The sequence below is a fragment of the Babylonia areolata genome, chromosome 14, assembly GCF_041734735.1.
Source record: "Babylonia areolata isolate BAREFJ2019XMU chromosome 14, ASM4173473v1, whole genome shotgun sequence".
Lineage (NCBI taxonomy): Eukaryota > Metazoa > Mollusca > Gastropoda > Neogastropoda > Buccinidae > Babylonia > Babylonia areolata.
In genome coordinates, this window is record NC_134889.1 from 17,743,785 (window position 1) to 17,762,740 (window position 18,956).

At 46.9% G+C, this 18,956-nt stretch overlaps 1 protein-coding gene across 1 annotated transcript in view; it reads left to right on the forward strand.

Annotated features, from left to right (window-relative positions):
* LOC143289629 (uncharacterized) overlaps positions 1 to 16,961 on the forward strand; it is a 108,796-nt gene extending 91,835 nt beyond the window's left edge. Inside the window, exons 25-40 of the mRNA XM_076598673.1 lie at positions 1,456 to 1,619; positions 2,380 to 2,559; positions 3,057 to 3,254; positions 4,410 to 4,633; positions 6,851 to 7,009; positions 7,398 to 7,570; positions 8,401 to 8,656; positions 9,323 to 9,437; positions 10,125 to 10,284; positions 10,620 to 10,787; positions 11,257 to 11,408; positions 12,707 to 12,854; positions 13,383 to 13,480; positions 15,296 to 15,898; positions 16,055 to 16,219; positions 16,349 to 16,961. Coding sequence (XP_076454788.1) covers positions 1,456 to 1,619; positions 2,380 to 2,559; positions 3,057 to 3,254; positions 4,410 to 4,633; positions 6,851 to 7,009; positions 7,398 to 7,570; positions 8,401 to 8,656; positions 9,323 to 9,437; positions 10,125 to 10,284; positions 10,620 to 10,787; positions 11,257 to 11,408; positions 12,707 to 12,854; positions 13,383 to 13,480; positions 15,296 to 15,898; positions 16,055 to 16,219; positions 16,349 to 16,651 — 3,266 coding nt within the window. The 3' untranslated portion in view covers positions 16,652 to 16,961. The remainder of the gene's footprint in view (positions 1 to 1,455; positions 1,620 to 2,379; positions 2,560 to 3,056; positions 3,255 to 4,409; positions 4,634 to 6,850; positions 7,010 to 7,397; positions 7,571 to 8,400; positions 8,657 to 9,322; positions 9,438 to 10,124; positions 10,285 to 10,619; positions 10,788 to 11,256; positions 11,409 to 12,706; positions 12,855 to 13,382; positions 13,481 to 15,295; positions 15,899 to 16,054; positions 16,220 to 16,348) is intronic.
* The last annotated feature ends 1,995 nt before the right edge of the window (positions 16,962 to 18,956 follow it).

Consider the following 18,956-nt stretch of genomic DNA (forward strand, 5'->3'; position numbering starts at 1 on the left):
CAACACGGCCAATGAGTGTTTGTCTTCCCTTTCTCAGAACGGAGGGTCCTGCCTGGTGCCTGGATCATGTTGATCAGTGGAGTGTGTCACTGTGTGAGTGTCACTGTGTGTGTGTGTCAGAACAACACGGCCAAAGAGTGTCTCTCTTCCCTTTGTCAGAATGAAGGGTCCTGTCTGGATTGTGTTGGTCAGTGGAGTGTGTCACTGTGTGTATGTGTCAGAACGAAACAGCCAGTGAGCATTTGTCCTCCCCGTGTCAGAACTGGGAGTCTTGTCTGGATCATGTTGGTCATTGGAGTGTGTCACTGTGTGTGTATGTGTCAGAACAACACGTCCAATCAGTGCCTGTCTTCCCTTTGTCAGAACAGAAGGTCCTGCCCGGATTGTGTTGGTCAGTGGAGTGTGTCACTGTGTGTGTATGTGTCCGAACAACACGGCCAGTGAGTGTCTGTCCCCCCCTGTTAGAATGGAGGGTCGTGTTTGGATCGTGTTGGTCAGTGGAGTGTGTCACAGTGTGTGTGTCACTGTGTGTGTATGTGTCAGAACAACACAGCCAATGAGTGTTTGTCCTCCCTGTGTCAGAACTGGGAGTCTTGTCTGGATCGTGTTGGTCAGTGGAGTGTGTCACTGTGTGTGTGTCACTCTGTGAGTATGTGTCAGAACGACACAGCCATTGAGTGCCTGTCTGAACGGAGGGTTCTGCCTGGTTTGTGTTGGTCAGTGGAGCGTGTTACAGTGTGTATGTCACTGTGTGTGTATGTATCAGAATGACACGACCAATGAGTGCCTGTCTTCCCCCTGTCAGAACAGCGGGTCCTTTCTGTATCGTGTTGGTCAGTGGAATGTGTCACTGTGTGTGTGTGTTTGTATCAGAATGACACTGCCAATGAGTGCCTGTTTTCCATGCGTCAGAATGTGGAGTCTTGTCTGGTCACTGGAACAAGAGGGTGTTGGAGAGAGAATGAATGTGTCACTGTGTGTGTTTGTCACTGTATGACTGTGTGTGTGTACGTGTGAGATCAGTACAATCCATAGACTTTGTCATTCACACATTTGATTTGTCTCTCTTAAGTCTTGATAATAGTGGTGTCTGGTGTTGATTTTTGTAAGCATTTTTTCCCATGTTGTTGTTGATTGTTATCGCTTTGGGCCCTTGTGCTATGGAGGTAGAGCGAATTATTAATACCTGTTGTTTTTATTATCATTATTATCTCAAGGTCTGATCAGCGCATTGGGTTACGCAAAGTCAGGCATTTGCACCTTTTTCTCCTTGAAACTGAAACTCAAATTTATTTGTATTATTAAGGGGAGAGTGGGATTAGATTACAGTTTTGAATCAAAATATTACAGGTTGGTATTATGTCAGGTATGTTGTTTGATTTTCCTGGTGCCTGGTGCAGAATCTTCTTTACCACCAGCATAAACCTGATGTTTCCGTTGTCGCTGGCTGTTCAGGGTTCTATGAGTGTGACTGCCCTCTCCACTGGGGAGGCTTCCATTGCGAAACCTACGACAAAACTTTCCCAGGAGGCATTGGACGACCTTTGAACCCTGACCCGGCTGCTGACTACTGCACGCGTCACGGGTGTCAAAACCTGGTTGGCAACGGTCGATGTGATGTGAGTGAGATGGTTTGTTGTTGGTTGTCAGTGTGATGTGAGTGATGTGATGTGAGTGAGATGGGTTGTTGGTTGTCAATGTGATGTGAGTGAGATGGTTGTTGGTTGTCAACGTGATGTGTCTTGGACCAAGGATAGGTGCTATATAAGTATCCATATTGATTGATTGATATGGATACTTATAGAGTGCCTAATCTCAGTCGGAGACCAAGCTCTAAGCACTTTACAAACACGGAGTCATTTGCACAACAGGTTGCCTACCTGGATAGAGCAGACTGACAGCTGCCATTTGGGGGCTTGCCATTCGTTTCCTGTATCACTTAATCAGGTTTCAGTTACACACACACACGGGCACTTGTCATTCATGTCACTCAATCAAGTTTCAGTTACAGACACACACACTCATAGTATACACATGAAACATTTTACTTGTATGACCATTTTGTTCATTTACTCCGCCATTTAGGCAGCCATTCTCCGTTTTAGGGGCTCTGCATGCTGAGTATGTTCTTATGTCCATAACCAGAATGCTGACATGGATTACAGGATCTTTGAAAGGCACATTTCTTCTGCGTGTTTACACACATGAAGAGGGTTCAGGCACTAACAGGTCTGCACAAAGGTTGACCAGGCGCTGTTACAGAGATTCAAACCCAAAACCCTCAGATTGATAGTCTAACACTTTCGTCACTCGGCTATTGCTCGTACTGCCGCTGTGCACTTCTGACCCTTATAATTGTGTGTTGTGCGCTCCTTGCAGGAGGAGTGCAACACAGAGGAGTGCAGCTTTGATGGACTGGAGTGCTCCTATGGAATGCGGCCCTGGCAGAGCTGTCAGCAGATAGTCAACGGGAAGCGGTGCTGGCAGCTCTTCAAGAATGGCATCTGTGATGAGCAGTGCAACTCCCAAAACTGTCTGTACGACGGCTTCGACTGTGTGGTGAGTGTAAACTGTGTGGTGAGTGGTGGTGTGAGGCCAGCATTTTGTTGATATGTGTTTGTGTAGAGTGTGTGGCAGTTGTGTGTGTTCTGAGAAGACTGAAGTGAATGTTTACCCATGCTTAAAGATGATTTCCCTGAGAAATAAACATCTTGATACCAGTCCAGACAACCATTTCTGTGTCTGTCAGAAACCAAAAAGAAAAAGAAAAGAATGACCAATCAAAACAACAAATGTTTTCTCTGTGCTGGTTTCTTTTTTTTTTTTTTTTTTCTTTTTTTTCTTTTTGTGTGTGTGTGTGGGGGGGGGGATTTTTTGTTTGTTTGTTTTTTGTTATTTTTTTGTTTGTTTTTTTCTCAAGGCCTGACTGAGCGTGTTGGGTTACGCTGCTGGTCAGGCATCTGCTTGGCAGATGTGGTGTAGCATATATGGATTTGACCGAACGAAGTGACGCCTCCTTGAGCTACTGATATTGATACTGATACTGATACTCCCAGGAAGCGAAGGGAGACTGCAACCCAGTGTACGACACGTACTGCCTGATGCACTACCAGGACCAGCACTGCGACAACGGCTGCGACACGGCCGCCTGTCACTGGGACGGCCTGGACTGCGATGACTCCCCCGCCCTCATCTTGCCCGGGAAACTCTACGTCATCGTCCTCATGGGGGTGGACGAGTTCCGCGACCGCAAGGTGGGTGCTGGGGTGTGTGGGGGGTGCTCTGAGTTGTTATTGATGCTTGGATACCTATTGTTGACACGGATGTATCGTCTGTTATTATACTTACCATCGTCTGTTATACTTACCTTGCAACTATTATTGACGGATATATCGCCTGTTATTACACTCACACCATTTGTCATGTTGGGGGGCGTCACTGTCCACCGGCCATTTATATAGCGTGTTTTATTATACTTGTATTACTCTTCTTGTCATAACAGATTTCTGTGTGAAATTTGGGCTGGCGTCTCTCCTTGGGTATTTGTATTTGTATTTCTTTTTATCACAACAGATTTCTTTGTGTAAAATACAGGCTGCTCTTCCCAGGGAGAGTGCATCACTACACTACAGCATCACCCATTTTTTTTGGTATTTTTCCAGTGTGCAGTTTTATTTATTTTTCCTATGAAAGTGGATTCTTCTACAGAATTTTGCCTGGAACAACCCTTTTGTTGCCATGGGTTCTTTTACGTGCACTAAGTGCATGCTGCACATGGGACCAAGGTTTATCGTCTCATCCGAATGACTAGCGTCCAGACCACCACTCAAGGTCTAGCGGAGGGGGAGAATATTCTGGCGGCTGAGCCGTGTGCTCAGATTCTCTCGCTTCCTAGGCGGACGCATTACCTCTAGGCCATCACTCCACTCATTGCTACAGTGCAACACTACCTTTTTTTCTGTCTGCAAGTGTATGTGTTTTGTTGTTGACATGCATTTTGCTACAGAATTATCACCTGTACATCAACTGTTCTCCACCATATGGAGTTGTCGTTATCACATGGAGTATTGTTGTTATCAGCTGTACAACTTTTCTCCACCGGATGTAGTATTGTTGTTATCACCTGTACAACAACTTTTCTCCACCAGATGGAGTATTGTTGTTATCACCTGTACAACAACTATTCTCCACCAGATGTAATATTATGTTATCACCTGTACAACAACTTTTCTCCACCAGATGGAGTTGTCGTTATCATATGCACAGTTATTCTCCACCACATGGAGTTGTCGTTATCACATGTACAACTATTCTCCACCATATGGAGTATTGTTTTTATCACCTGTACAACAACTATTCTCCACCAGATGAAGTATTGTTGATATCACCTGTACAACTTTTCTCCTCAGATGGAGTTTCTGCGTGATCTGGGCCGTCTCTTGAGAGCCAGTGTGAGTGTGGCACGCAGTTTCAGCGGAGAGGAAATGATCTACCCTTGGCAAGGGCAGGACACAGAGGGCGTCCTAGTCAATGATAACTTGGGGCGCTCAAAGCGCAACGTGGACAGTGTTTTTGGATGGAACGAGGATCGTTTGGACCTGCAACCTCGTCAACGACGAGCAATTCTGCAGGGGTGGGTTGAAACTGTTATGTCTGTTTTTTGTGTCACTTGTTTTAGAGTGTGTGTATGTAGTTCTGCAGGGGTGGGTGGAAACTGTTATGGCTGTTTTTTGTGTCACTTGTTTTATAGTGTGTGTATGCAGTTCTGCAGGGGTGGGTGGAAACTGTTATGTCTGGTTGTTTTGTCACTTGTTTTAGAGAGTGTGTGTATGTAGTTCTGCAGGGGTGGGTGGAAACTGTTATGGCTGTTTTTTGTGTCACTTGTTTTATAGTGTGTGTATGCAGTTCTGCAGGGGTGGGTGGAAACTGTTATGTCTGGTTGTTTTGTCACTTGTTTTAGAGAGTGTGTGTATGTAGTTCTGCAGGGGTGGGTGGAAACTGTTATGGCTGTTTTTTGTGTCACTTGTTTTAGAGTGTGTGTATGTAGTTCTGCAGGGGTGGGTGGAAACTGTTATGTCTGGTTGTTTTGTCACTTGTTTTAGAGAGTGTGTGTATGTAGTTCTGCAGGGGTGGGTGGAAACTGTTATGGCTGTTTTTTGTGTCACTTGTTTTATAGTGTGTGTATGCAGTTCTGCAGAGGTGGGTGGAAACTGTTATGTCTGGTTGTTTTGTCACTTGTTTTAGAGAGTGTGTGTATGTAGTTCTGCAGGGGTGGGTGGAAACTGTTATGTCTGTTTTTTGTGTCACTTGTTTTAGAGTGTGTGTATGTAGTTCTGCAGGGGTGGGTGGAAACTGTTATGTCTGGTTGTTTTGTCACTTGTTTTAGAGAGTGTGTGTATGTAGTTCTGCAGGGGTGGGTGGAAACTGTTATGGCTGTTTTTTGTGTCACTTGTTTTATAGTGTGTGTATGCAGTTCTGCAGAGGTGGGTGGAAACTGTTATGTCTGGTTGTTTTGTTACTAGTTTTAGAGTGTGTATATGTTGTTCTGCAGGGGTGGGTGGAAACTTGTCGCTGGTTGTTTTGTCAAACTAGCTTGATAGTCTGTATGTGTATGTTGGGTTTGACGGGAGGGGGTGGGTGTGGGGGGGAGTGTTGTTGGTTGTTATTTTGTTTGGTTGGGGTTTTTTTTTTGGTATTTCCTTTGCCCTTGAGGTTCTGTCCTCTCAATACAGGATACATCACAGTGAGCATTGCAAAGTATTTTCACACACATCCCACTTTTTCACACAAAATGTTCAAGTCAGTATGCATGAATGTTTTCAAACAACCTTGATACGAGTTGGTGGGATTTTTTGGTTTTGTTTTGGTTTGGTTTTTTTAGAAAAGAAAAGAATAACTAACTGCAGAAGAATCAACAACAACAACAAAAAATCACAAGTAAGCAGAAAAAACTGGTCAGGTCATGTACACTTCTTTGACACATTCTAGAATAGTAGTGCCTGTTCTTTTACTTATTCTTCATAAGTAGTACTTATTCTTTGACTTACATTCTTGATAAGTAGTACTTACATGGCAAAAACTCCCCATGTAATAGGTTCTAAGTGCCTCGCATGAAACAATACATAAATACAGTACTGCATAAAAACATACAACAGTACAAGAAGATGTAGAAGAGGGAAAAAAATCGATATGCACCAAGACAATATGCAAACTGTAAAAATAAACAATCACACCAAAAAAGCACAAAACATGCCCAATACATGCTCAGGCATACACTCACAAAACATGTACACACACAGGGTAAGCACCCACCCACAAGTACACAGACTCCATGAACCTAGTGTAGGCTCTCAAGGCCTGAACAGGACGTTGGGTTTATGCTAAACTCAGGCATCTGCTCCTCTTTTCTCTGGGGCTTTGTTTTTTTTCTTCTCTTTTCTTTTGGACAGCAGATGTGGTGTGGCATTTATGAATTGGTCTGCTTGCTTTGACGTCTCCATGAAACTGAAACAGAGATTGTTCTTACTGTGCTCAGAACCAAAGTATACCTTATCATGGACATTGTTCTTTTTGTGCTCAGGACCAAAGTGACACTTGTTTTTGTGCTCAGGACCAAAGTGTACCTTATCATGGACATTGATGTTTTTGTGCTCAGGACCAAAGTATACCTTATCATGGACATTGTTCTTTTTGTGCTCATGACCAAAGTGACACTGTTGTTTTTGTGCTCAGGACCAAAGTGTACCTTATCATGGACACTTGTTTTTGTGCTCAGGACCAAAGTGTACCTTATCATGGACACTTGTTTTTGTGCTCAGGACCAAAGTGACACTGTTGTTTTTGTGTTCAGGTCCAAAGTGTACATTATTATGGACACTGTTGTTTTTGTGCTCAGGACCAAAGTGACACTTGTTTTAGTGCTCAGGACCAAAATGACACTGTTGTTTGTGCTCAGGACCAAAGTGTACCTTGTCATGGACATTGATGTTTTTGTGCTCAGGACCAAAGTGTACCTTATCATGGACACTTGTTTTTGTGTTCAGGACCAAAGTGTACCTTATCATGGACACTTCTTTTTGTGCTCAGGACCAAAGTGACACTGTTGGTTTTGTGTTCAGGACCAAAGTGTATATTATCATGGATACTTGTTTTTGTGCTCAGGACCAAAGTGACACTGTTGTTTTTGTGTTCAGGACCAAAATGTACATTATCATGGACACTGTTGTTTTTGTGCTCAGGACCAAAGTGACACTTGTTTTTGTGTTCAGGACCAAAGTGTACCTTATCATGGACACTTGTTTTTGTGTTCAGGACCAAAGTGTACCTTATCATGGACACTTGTTTTTGTGCTCAGGACCAAAGTGTACCTTATCATGGACACTTGTTTTTGTGCTCAGGACCAAAGTGTACCTGATCATCGACAAGCGTGGCTGTATCAAGTACAACCAGAATGCTCCAGACAACCAGAAGGCCTGCTTCAACAGCACGGAGCATGTGGCGGAGTTTGTGGCCGCTGTCTTGAGAGAGGGAGACGACTCTGTCTTCCCCTTACCTGTCTTCCAGATTGGAAGTGAGTCAGCCACTTTGCTTTACTTTGTTTTTGATGTTTCTGTGTTTTTTTGGGGGGTGTATCTTTTACCTTTTGACTGCTTGACCTTGTTGAACTGAGTCTTTTGAGTATTGATCCTTGGTGAACTTGCCTGTTGAATTAATACAATCGTTTTTGTGTCAAGTTTTAATATTTGGCTGGTTGGTGTTTTTATGTTGTGTGTGTGTGTTAGTGTGTTCTTTGTGGTTTGGTTTGGTTTTTCAAATACCATACTGGAAAACCAGACTGAGCATGTAGTCTTTTAGATGAAGTGATAAACCAAGGTCTTGTGTGCAGCATGTACTTCATGCTCTGAAAAAGAACCCATGGCAACATAAGTGTTCTCTAGCAAAATTCTAGACAATAGGTACACAAATATATGTGCATGCACACAAGGCCTGACTAGCGCATTGGGCAGTGAAGCTGGTCAGGAATCTGCCTAGCAGATGTGGTGTTGTGAACATGGGATGGAAAGCTTGAACGCAGTGACGCCTCCTTCAGAAACTGAAAAACCGGTTGGTTTTGTTTTGTTTCAAGTATGTAAGTGACTGTGACTGTTGCCCCTAGCGGGGGATCCCAGCGGCAGGTGGTTAGTGATGCGCCCCCAACACAACGATGGTGTGGGTGGTGGTTGTGTCTAACTGACTTTATCTCTTCTTCTTCTTCATTCGTGGGCTGCAACTCCCACGTTCACTCATATGTACATGAGTGGGCTTTTACGTGTATGACCGTTTTATTACCCCCACCATGTTGGCAACCGTACTCCGTTTTCAGGGGTTGACTGTATCTAACTGACTGACTGTTTTCCCCAGCGGAGAAGAACCCGACAGACCGTGGGACAGTGACGCCCCCCAACATGATGATGGTGTGGGTGGTGGTTGCCTGTGGCACCCTCATCATCCTGGCCATCATCGTCATTGTGGGCGTGTCGAGGAAGCGGGTGCACGGGTCGACCTGGTTCCCTGAGGGGTTCTTCTCCCTGTCGCCACGCCCAGGGGCCGGGAGGGACGGGCTGAACACCACCAGTAAACCTGTCAGCAGGCGCGGACCTGACGGCGAGGAGATGAAGTGAGGGGGGTCAGGGGAGTGGGTGGGTGGATGGGTAGGTGGAGGATGGGTGTGTAGGCGGTGGGTGGGTGTTCAGGTGGTGGGTGTGTAGATGTTGTGGGCGGGTGTGTAGGTGGTGGGTGGGTGTGTTTAGGTGGTGGGTGTGTAGATGTGGGTGGGTCTGTAGGTGGTGGGTGTTTAGATGTTGTGGGTGGGGGTGTAAGTGGTGGGTGGGGGTGTTTAGGTGGTGGGTGGGTGTGTTTAGGTGGTGGGTGGGTGTGTTTAGGCGGTGGGTGAGTGTGCAGGTGGTGGGTGTGTGTAGATGTTGTGGGAACATAGCAGTAAAACATGTGTGGAGTGTGTGCAGGAGATATGGGTAGGTATGGGGACATGGATAGGCAGTGAGAGGGGAAGGGCATGCAGTGGTGGGGAGTGTGGCAGTGTTTGTATGGAGGATGCAGCATTTTGAGGAAGTGTGTGTGTGTGTGCACAATACTGGTGTCTGTGGAAGATATGCTACCATGCATGCATGCACGTGCGCACTCATGGACACGTGTGCCTGCAGACATACTCAGACACATGCACACTCACACATGCGCACACACAGCTCAGCACAGCATATGGATAGAAACGTGGATTTGAGGCATGTGCCTAGTCTAATGGAACTGTTGCTGTGTTTGTGATCAGCTGTCTGCACAAGGGAGCCATGGACGCCAACGACAACCACACGTCACCACCTCCTAGCAATGAGCGCTGGCATGAGGAGGACGACGATGACCAGCCTCACTGCAAACGGAGCAAGGTCTGGTGCCTCTGTCTCTCTCCACTCCCTCTCTCTCTCTCGCCTTTCTCTGTCTCTCTCCTATCTTTGTCTCTCTCTTTCTCCTGTCTGTTGTTCTCTCTCTCTCTTTCTTCTATATGTCTGCCTCCTCTTTCTTTCTACTGTTGTTCTATCTCTCTCTTCTATATGTCTTTCTCCTCTTTCTTTCTACTGTCCTTGTCTCTCTTTCTCCTGTTTCTGTCTCTCTCTCTTTCTCCTGTCTGTCTCTCTTTTTCTCCTGTCTCTTGTCTCTCTCCTCACTCTTTCTCCTGTCTTTGTCTCTCTCCTCTCTCTTTCTCCTGTCTTTGTCTCTCTTTCTCCTCTCTTGTCTCTTTTTCTTCTGTCTTTGTTTCTCTCCTCTGTTTCTCCCCTGTCTCTTGTCTCTCTCCTCTCTCTTTCCCCTGTCTTTGTCCTTTATGGACTTCATGAATAAAATATCTTTAGCCTTTAGTCCTGTCTCTCTCCTCTGTTTGCTGTCTCTCTGCTTTTTCATATCTCTCTCTGTCTCTCCCCTCTCTCTCCCGTCCATGTCTCTATCCTCTTTCTCCTATCTTTCTCTGTCTCTCCCCTCTCCCATCCACGTCTCTATCCTCTTTCTCCTATCCTTCTCTGTCTCTCCCCTCTCTCTCTCCCATCCATGTCTCTTATCCATGATGGTGATGATGACAGGTTGAGAAAGACCTGATGGACAGCATGATGACCAGCCCCACTGATCAGCGGCAGTGGACACCCCAACACCTTCAAGCAGCCAACATGGCTGACCTGGCCCTCACCCCACCCCACACAGACATCCTGCATGGGGTTAATGACGTCGACGTTCGAGGCCCAGGTTGGTCTCTTGTGTGTTGTGTCAAACGGCCGTGATTTATTGTACGCATCACTCGATGATAACATATTTACTGTGATGGTGATTGTGCAACACCCTTCCTTCCCTCCATCACCCTCTCCCCCAACCCCAACCTCACCTTGGATCATATGAGTTACCTGCTATGATGGAATGAATTCTTTAAAATTGCTGTTTCTTTGAATAAGGTTTTACTTTCTTCTTTATGACGAACCTGAAGGCAAATTTCTGAACACTGTTTCAGACAGTAAAGTGATTGATGGTTGATAGAGAAAAGGTGCTGTTGTCTTCCCCATGTTGAAGCGGTGACTGTCTTACAGACGGGTTCACTCCCCTGATGCTGGCTTCGTTCCGGGGGGGTGGTCTTGACGTGGGGTGTGACGAGGAGAGTGGGTCGGGGGAGGGGGACGGAGAGAACACCACGGCCGACGTCATCACCAGCCTCCTGATGCAAGGCGCCGCCATCAACGCTCAGACTGACCGCACAGGTGAGAGAATGACTGACCAGGTGAGAGACTGACCGCACAGGTGAGAGAATGACTGACCAGGTGAGAGAATGACTGACCAGGTGAGAGACTGACCGCACAGGTGAGAGACTGACCGCACAGGTGAGAGAATGAATGCACAGGTAAGAGAATGAACACACAGGTGAGAGACTGACCGCACAGGTGAGAGACTGACTGACCACACAGTTGAGAGACTGTCTAACCACACAGGAGAGGGACTGACCATGCAGGTGAGAGACTGACTGACCGTTCAGGTGAGAGACAGAATGCACAGATGAGATGGGGAGACTAACTGCATATGTGAGGCTGTATATTACAGAGACTGCTGAACTTCATATATAATGTGACTCTTCAAAATGATTGATTTCAAGTCCCTCTGTCAGAAAGGGAGGAGATAAGGAACACGGAAGCTGCCTTCCTGGTTAAAAACAACATGTCACCTGTTGGGCAGGTGAGACATCGCTCCACCTGGCAGCCAGGTACGCCCGTGCTGATGCTGCCAAGGTGTTGCTGGATGCAGGTGCCGACCCCAACATTCAGGACAGCACAGGGCGCACAGCCCTTCACACCGCTGTGGCTGCTGACGCTCAGGGAGTCTTTCAGGTAGGGGTGTGTGGTACAGTATTGTATTTTGTTACTCGTTTGTCACAACAGAGTTCTCAGTGTGGGGGTTGGTAGAGTATTATATTGTGTTACTCTTGTCACAACAGAGTTCTCAGTGTGGGGGTTGGTAGAGTATTATATTGTGTTACTCTTGTCACAACAGAGTTCTCAGTGCGGGGGTTGGTAGAGTATTATATTGTGTTACTCTTGTCACAGCAGAGTTCTCTGTGGGGAGGGTTGGTCGAGTATTGTATTTTGTTACTCTTGTCACAACAGAGTTCTTAGTGTGGGGGTTGGTAGAGTATTATATTGTGTTACTCTTGTCACAACAGAGTTCTTAGTGTGGGGGTTGGTAGAGTATTATATTGTGTTACTCTTGTCACAACAGATTTCTCTGTGGGGAGGGTTGGTCGAGTATTGTATTGTGTTACTCTTGTCACAACAGAGTTCTCAGTGTGGGGGTTGGTACAGTATTATATTGTGTTACTCTTGTCACAACAGAGTTCTCAGTGTGGTGGTTGGTAGAGTATTGTATTGTGTTACTCCTGTCACAACAGATTTCTCTGTGTTAAATTGAGGCTGCTCTCCCCTGGGAGAGTGTGTCGCTACAGTAAAGTGCCACTATTTTTGGGGTTTTTTCTTTTATTTGTTCTGCCTGCCTTGCGTCCTCAAGGTCTAGTGGAGGGGGAGAAAATACTGGCGCAAATGAGATTTAATCCTGTGCACTCAGATTCTCCCACTTCCTTTGTGGACACATTACCACTAGGCCAACACTCCACTGTGTGGTGGTTGTGTGAGGTAGTAGTCAGGTTTAGGCGCTTTCAAACATCAGCATGAGTGTGGGGAGTTGTTTTTTGTGGGGGTGGGTAGGGGGATGGTTGTTTCCTCAAACCAGGAGGTAAGATTGCTCTGGCTCTCAGTGCTGTAGCCTTGGTTCGTCAAACCAGGAGGCAAGATTGCTCTGGCTCTCAGTGCTGCAGCCTTGGGGGCTAGCTGGTCTTTGGAGACTATCTGGACACCAGCTGTCCTAAAGCCCTCTTGACTGAGAGAGTGGGGATGTAACTTGTGCAAGATACTCTCCACTATAATCAAAATCTAGCCCAGATTGTTAGGACAGCAATAGCCTCCTCAGCTGTTCTGATGGTCATAGTCAGACACAACAATCAGTAAAAGTACAAATCCATACCTACATGTTTTGCTGTGTGTTTTGAACAGATTCTGCTATGGAACAGTTCAACCAACCTGTGACAATCAATATAAAATCTATACGTACATGTTTTGCTCTTTGTTTTGAAAAGATCCTGCTGAGGAACCGATCGACCAACCTGAATGCCCGCATGCACTGTGGCACCACCCCCCTAATCCTGGCAGCACGGCTGGCCATTGAGGGCATGGTGGAGGACCTCATCACTGCTGAGGCTGACCTTGAGGCCACCGACAATAACGGTGAGTCTGACTGACTACATAGAGCTTCATGAGTATGTGCCATACCAAAATGTCTTCATAAATGAATAAAATGAAAGACCGCCAACATAGGAAAATCGATTATCATAGCTTTTGTGTGTGTGTACCTGTGATGAGTTAGTTACCAACTTGATAATGGTGAGACTGCCAACAAAGGAAACAAGCTGATCATAGCTTTTGTGTGTGTGTGTGTGATGAGTTGGTTCTTGGTTATGGTGACTGCCAACAAAAGAATAGAGATAATCATAGCTTGTGTGTGTGTCTGTGATGGTTGGTTCCTTGGTAACAGTGACTGCCAACAAATGAAAAGAGATAATCATAGCTTGTGTGTGTGTGATGAGGTGGTTATTTTTAAATTCAAGTTTATCATCTTTTTTACTTCTTCGTTATTGTGGATACAGAGACTGATGAAACACATCCTTAATAGGAGAGCAGCATGTATGTGAGAGTGTGTCAATTTGACATGGTGGTAGACACATGAGCTGACTGCAGCATGGTTGGTGTGTTCAGGCCGAACAGCCCTGCACTGGGCAGCAGCAGTGAACAACGGAGACGCAGTGATGACGCTGCTTAGACACAACGCCAACCGTGATGCCCAGGACAGCAAGGTCGGTCTGCCCTGTGGTCTGTCTCTCAGGCTGATTGTGTCTCATTGTAATGTGTGGTCTGTCTGTCAGGCTGATCGTGTCCCTTTATAATGTGTGGTCTGTCTCTCAGGCTGATCGTGTCCCTTTGTAATGTGTGGTCTATCTCTCAGGCTGATCCTGTCCCTTTGTAATGTAATGTGTGGTCTGTCTCTTGGGCCGATCGTGTCCCTTTGTAATGTTGTAATGTATGGTCTGTCTCTCAGGCTGATCATGTCCCTTTGTAATGTATGGTCTGTCTCTCTGGATGATTGTGTCCCTTTGTAATGTGTGGTCTGTCTCTCTGGATGATTGTGTCCCTTTGTAATGTGTGGTGTGTCTCTCTGGATGATTGTGTTCCTTTGTAATGTGTGGTCTGTCTCTCAGGCTGATCGTGTCCCTTTGTAATGTGTAGTCTGTCTCTCTGGCTGATTATGTCCCTTTGTAATGTGTGGTCTGTCTCTCTGGATGATAGTGTCCCTTTGTAATGTTGTATTGTGTGGTCTGTCTCTCAGGCTGATTGTGTCCCTTTGTAATTTGTGGTCTGTCTCTCAGGCTGATCGTGTCCCTTTGTAATGTGTGGTCCGTCTCTTGGGCCGAATGTGTCCCTTTGTAATGTGTGGTCTGTCTCTTGGGCCGATCGTGTCCCTTTGTAATGTTGTAATGTATGGTCTGTCTCTCAGGCTGATTGTGTCCCTTTGTAATTTGTGGTCTGTCTCTCAGGCTGATCATGTCCCTTTGTAATATTGTAATGTGTGGTCTCTCAGGCTGATCCTGTCCCTTTGTAATGTAATGTGTGGTCTGTCTCTTGGGCCGATCGTGTTCCTTTGTAATGTTGTAATGTATGGTCTGTCTCTCAGGCTGATCATGTCCCTTTGTAATGTATGGTCTGTCTCTCAGGCTGATTGTGTCCCTTTGTAATGTGTGGTCTGTCTCTCTGGATGATTGTGTCCCTTTGTAATGTGTGGTCTGTCTCTCTGGATGATTGTGTCCCTTTGTAATGTGTGGTGTGTCTCTCTGGATGATTGTGTCCCTTTGTAATGTGTGGTGTGTCTCTTGGGCCGATCGTGTCCCTTTGTAATGTTGTAATGTGTGGTCTGTCTTCAGCTGATCATGTCCCTTTGTAATGTTGTAATGTGTGGTCTGTCAAGCTGATTGTGCCCCTTTGTAATGTTGTAATGTGTGGTCTTTCTCTCAGGCTGATCGTGTCCCTTTGTAATGTGTGGTCTCAGGCTGATCCTGTCCCTTTGTAATGTTGTAATGTGTGGTCTGTCTCTCAGGCTGATCATGTCCCTTTGTAATGTTGTAATGTGTGGTCTCTCAGGCTGATCCTGTCCCTTTATAATGTTTTAATGTGTGGTCTGTCTTCAGCTGATCGTGTCCCTTTTTAATGTTGTAATGTGTGGTCTGTCTCATTCTTATCATGTCCCTTTTAAATGTTGTAATGTGTGGTCTGTCCTCAGATGATCATGTCCCTTTGTAAGTTTGAAATGTGTGGTCTGCCTTCAGCTGATTGTGTCCCTTTGTAATGTTGTAATGTGTGGTCTGTCTCTCAGGTAGATCGTGTCCCTTTGGGTTGTAATGTGCATGTACAAGTTAACCTATCTTTCTTTACTTGTCTTCAGTCAGCGCTAACTCCAAAAACCCTGAACACAAAGCAGATTGAGCAGTGCGAAAACACTTGTGCAAGCCAGCCCTGAACTGTAAAACGTTTGATATTCATTGACATCAGCCACTTGGTGTGTGTTGCGTGTCAGTCAGTGTGTTGTGTGTCAATCAGTGTGTTGTTGGTGTGGACAGGATGAGACACCGCTGTTCCTTGCGGCCAAGGAGGGCAGCTACCTGGTGTGCCAGGTGTTGTTGGACCACTACGCCAACCGCAACATCACGGACCACATGGACCGCCTGCCGCGTGACGTGGCTCTGACCCGACACCACCATGACATTGTGCAGCTGATGGATGGCTACAAGGTGGGCTCCCCCACCATGCTGGGTGTGGGGGGAGGGGGTGGCGTCACACCCACCCCGATCCCCTTCCTGCCCGCCTTGGCCAAGACCAAGAACAAGCGACGCTCCAAGTCGGGGACCAAGTCCAACCCCACCTCCCCCACCCACCCCAAACCGTCGTCGGACGTGCCCAAAGCCAAGCCCAGGAAGAAGCGGAGTGCCCCTGAGGAGATGGAATGCCTCCCACCAGCACCACCAGTGGTGTCTTCCTCACAGGCCAGCTCAGCCTCCCTGGTGGGGGGGTCGTCCTCACACCTAATGCACGCCCAGTCACCGCCTGACTACAACTCCGCTGTCCTACCACGTTACGAAAACTCTGCACACATGTTGCACCACCAACAACAGCAACAGCAGGGGTTGTCGGCAGAGAGGGAGGGTGGAGGTGGCGGAGGGAGGGTGAAGAGGATGGAGGAGGCAGGTCACAACAACTTCCTGCATGACTGGCCCCCCCTACACCCCACCGCCCCGCCCCCCTCCGTGGGGTCAGCCTCCCCCACCCCTACCTCCCCCAGCAAGGGAAAGTGCCTGCCCACCTCCCCCACCCACCTGCAGGCCATGCAGCAGCGGGCAGTGGCACAACATTCCCACAACCCCCACCCCCACCAGCAGCAGCAGACACCCCCAGCACCACATCCCCAGGTGCAGAACTTTCTCTTCCCCCCACAGGCCAGCGTGGGGGCTGACACCGCCACCCCTGTCCCCATCTACGCCACGGCCGTCAGCAGAAAGACCGGCGCCATTCAGCAGCAACAACCCCCTCCCTCCTCCTCCTCCCACGCCCACCACCACCTCCCTGTTGCTCAACAAACCACCAGCACCAGCACCACCACCTCCCCATCATCGCAGCCCCCTGGCCCCCAGGCCACATCGCAGGGTCTGTACCCCAGCCTGGAGCCCTTCCCCACGCCCCCCTCCCACTACAGCAACGGCAGCGGGGACTCCTCCCCGGGACCCCCCCACCACCACCTGTCTCCCAGCCTGGTTCCCGACCACTACCTGACCCCCTCCCCAGACTCCCCTGGCCAGTGGTCCAGCTCCTCCCCGCGGTCAGCCCAGTCGGACTGGTCGGAGGGCATCTCCAGTCCTGTGCCCCCCATCAAGCAGGTGCCCCCTCCGCCTCGAAGGGTCACCGACCCAGTGTACTTGTAGACACAGATGCTGCATTGTGTGTGTGCTGCGTTGACTGGGTGGCAGGGTTTTTCTCATCTCATAGCTCAAGGGGTGCGACTGACATGTGGAGCTTTATGACCTGTTGGCAGTGCCCTCTACGTTATGCAGTTCCTGATGGTAGTCTGACCATAGTAGGTTAATTCGGGGTGGGCTTCGTGGACTGTTGCATGCCCTGGCACCCCACCCACCCACTCTCCCGAGTTACTTTGATTGACCACTGTGGGCAGTCAGGGTGGGAGGGTAGGGGGAGGGAAGAAAACATGCCATGGGTTAAAATTATATATAGAGTACATACACATCGGGCTTGTGAGCCACACCTGAACTCGAGAACTGACGAGTTTGCCACAACCAGCCTTCATCATCTTCAATGGGCCACCACCATACAGGTTGTTACTGAGGGATATCTGTTGAAGTATGAAAAGTGTCATATCACATCAGTTTAAAGGCCCTTTTTGTCCTTTTTTACCACTGACATAGTGTCACCAGCACTGTTTAAAAGACTACATACATACCAGCAGAACACAAAGAAATATGTGTGCATTTGTCGCAAGGGAATACCTCTAAAGTCTAGAAACTGTGTTTCAGAATGAAAGACTCACTGACTCTGCCAAAGAATGGAAAAGTATACAGTTAAAGATGAAAATGAAGGGGGAAAAATGTTATTGAGATGAATCTTTTTGAATTAAACAGTTTTGGGGGATCGGAATGTCACTTGGACCAGACAGCGTTGAAAAGGTCTGTACCATTTTATCATTCCGGAAAGGGTATGCGTACCTTTTTTTTTTTCTTTTTTCGTTTTTTTTTTTTTACTCAAGAAGTACACATGCCTGTACTTTACACAGGATGTGGAACATTGCATGCTGTTGTGACATGTTTGTGACAAATTGTGTTGTGGTTTGTGTACTTGGTGTTGTGAAGAAAAGGAGTCTGGGGTCACATGTGCTGAGTCTGTCCCACACTGCACTGCCCATCACACTGTCTGTTGCCATGGTGACCTGAGGGATCTGTCCACAGCTCTGGTGACATTGTGAGGGATCCTGTCTGTAGCCATGGTGACCTGAGGGATTCTGTCCACAGCCATGAGGGGTCCCGTTTGGACCAGCACTGTGGGGAGGACTTAGAACCAGGCAAAGACGTTTGCCCTGACTCTTAGCTTGTGGCTTCTTTCCCAGACAGAGACATTGTGACAACACCAGTCAGTCACTTTGTGACAACACTAGTATCAATCACATTGTGTGAAGGGGAACAGGTTTTTGGGGACAAGTGGTCGTACAGGTCCCATTTTGTGACCAGGGTTTAAAGGCCAGCTGTCATGACCATAATCAGACATTTTTCATTTTTTCTTTTTTTGTGTCAGCGAGTTGACTGCTTGCTATGTGAGCTTTCTATAAAAACTCTTTCTGCGGCCAGTGTTTGGATATTGTATGTGTGAGGCTTATGTAAAGATTAGTTTGTGATTGTATGTACATGTGTGACTTTTGTGACAGAATGTGTTTATGTGAATCAATTTGTGTGGACTATGATGGCGGCTGTTCATGATGGTGTGGGTTGTTGATTGTTGTCAGATGCATGTTGTGCGATCAGATGTGTTGACAGATGCATGCTGACAATCAGGCAGATGAATGTTGTATGGTGAGATGTATGTTGACATGTGTGATCAGATGTATGTTGTGCAGTCAGATGTGTTGATGGATGTATGTTGTGTGATCAGACAGATGAATGTTGTATGGTCAGATGTCTCTTGACATGTGAGATCATATGTATGTTGTGCGGTCAGATGTGTTGATGGATGTATGTTGTGAGATCATATGAATGTTGTGCAATCAGATGGATGCTTTTATGTGTGTTGTGCTATCAGATTTATGTTGAATTTTGTGTGTTATGCCATCAGATATATGTTGAATTGCGTGTTGCGCGATCATATGTATGTTGACATATGTATCATGTGTAGATGTATTGTAGTGTTACCCCAGAACAGTTTCTGAATGGCCAGGGTTTTGGATGCCCTCCCAGAACTGGTTTTTGGTGCCCTGACTGACAATACATTATGCTGAATACTGTGCAATCTTTTTTTCTGTTCTTTTTTTTCTACTCTTTGTGCACAGTGTATGTTCATGTTTCTGCTCCAAACCCCTGGACCTGGGCAATATTTCACAACCTTCTTTCATTTTACCTTCTGTCTCTGGTTGATGTCTGTTGTGGATGTGATGATACCTTTGTGACAGGAGTTGTTGTGACTGTCAGAGCTCTGGTTGATGTCTGTTGTGGATGTGACGATACCTTT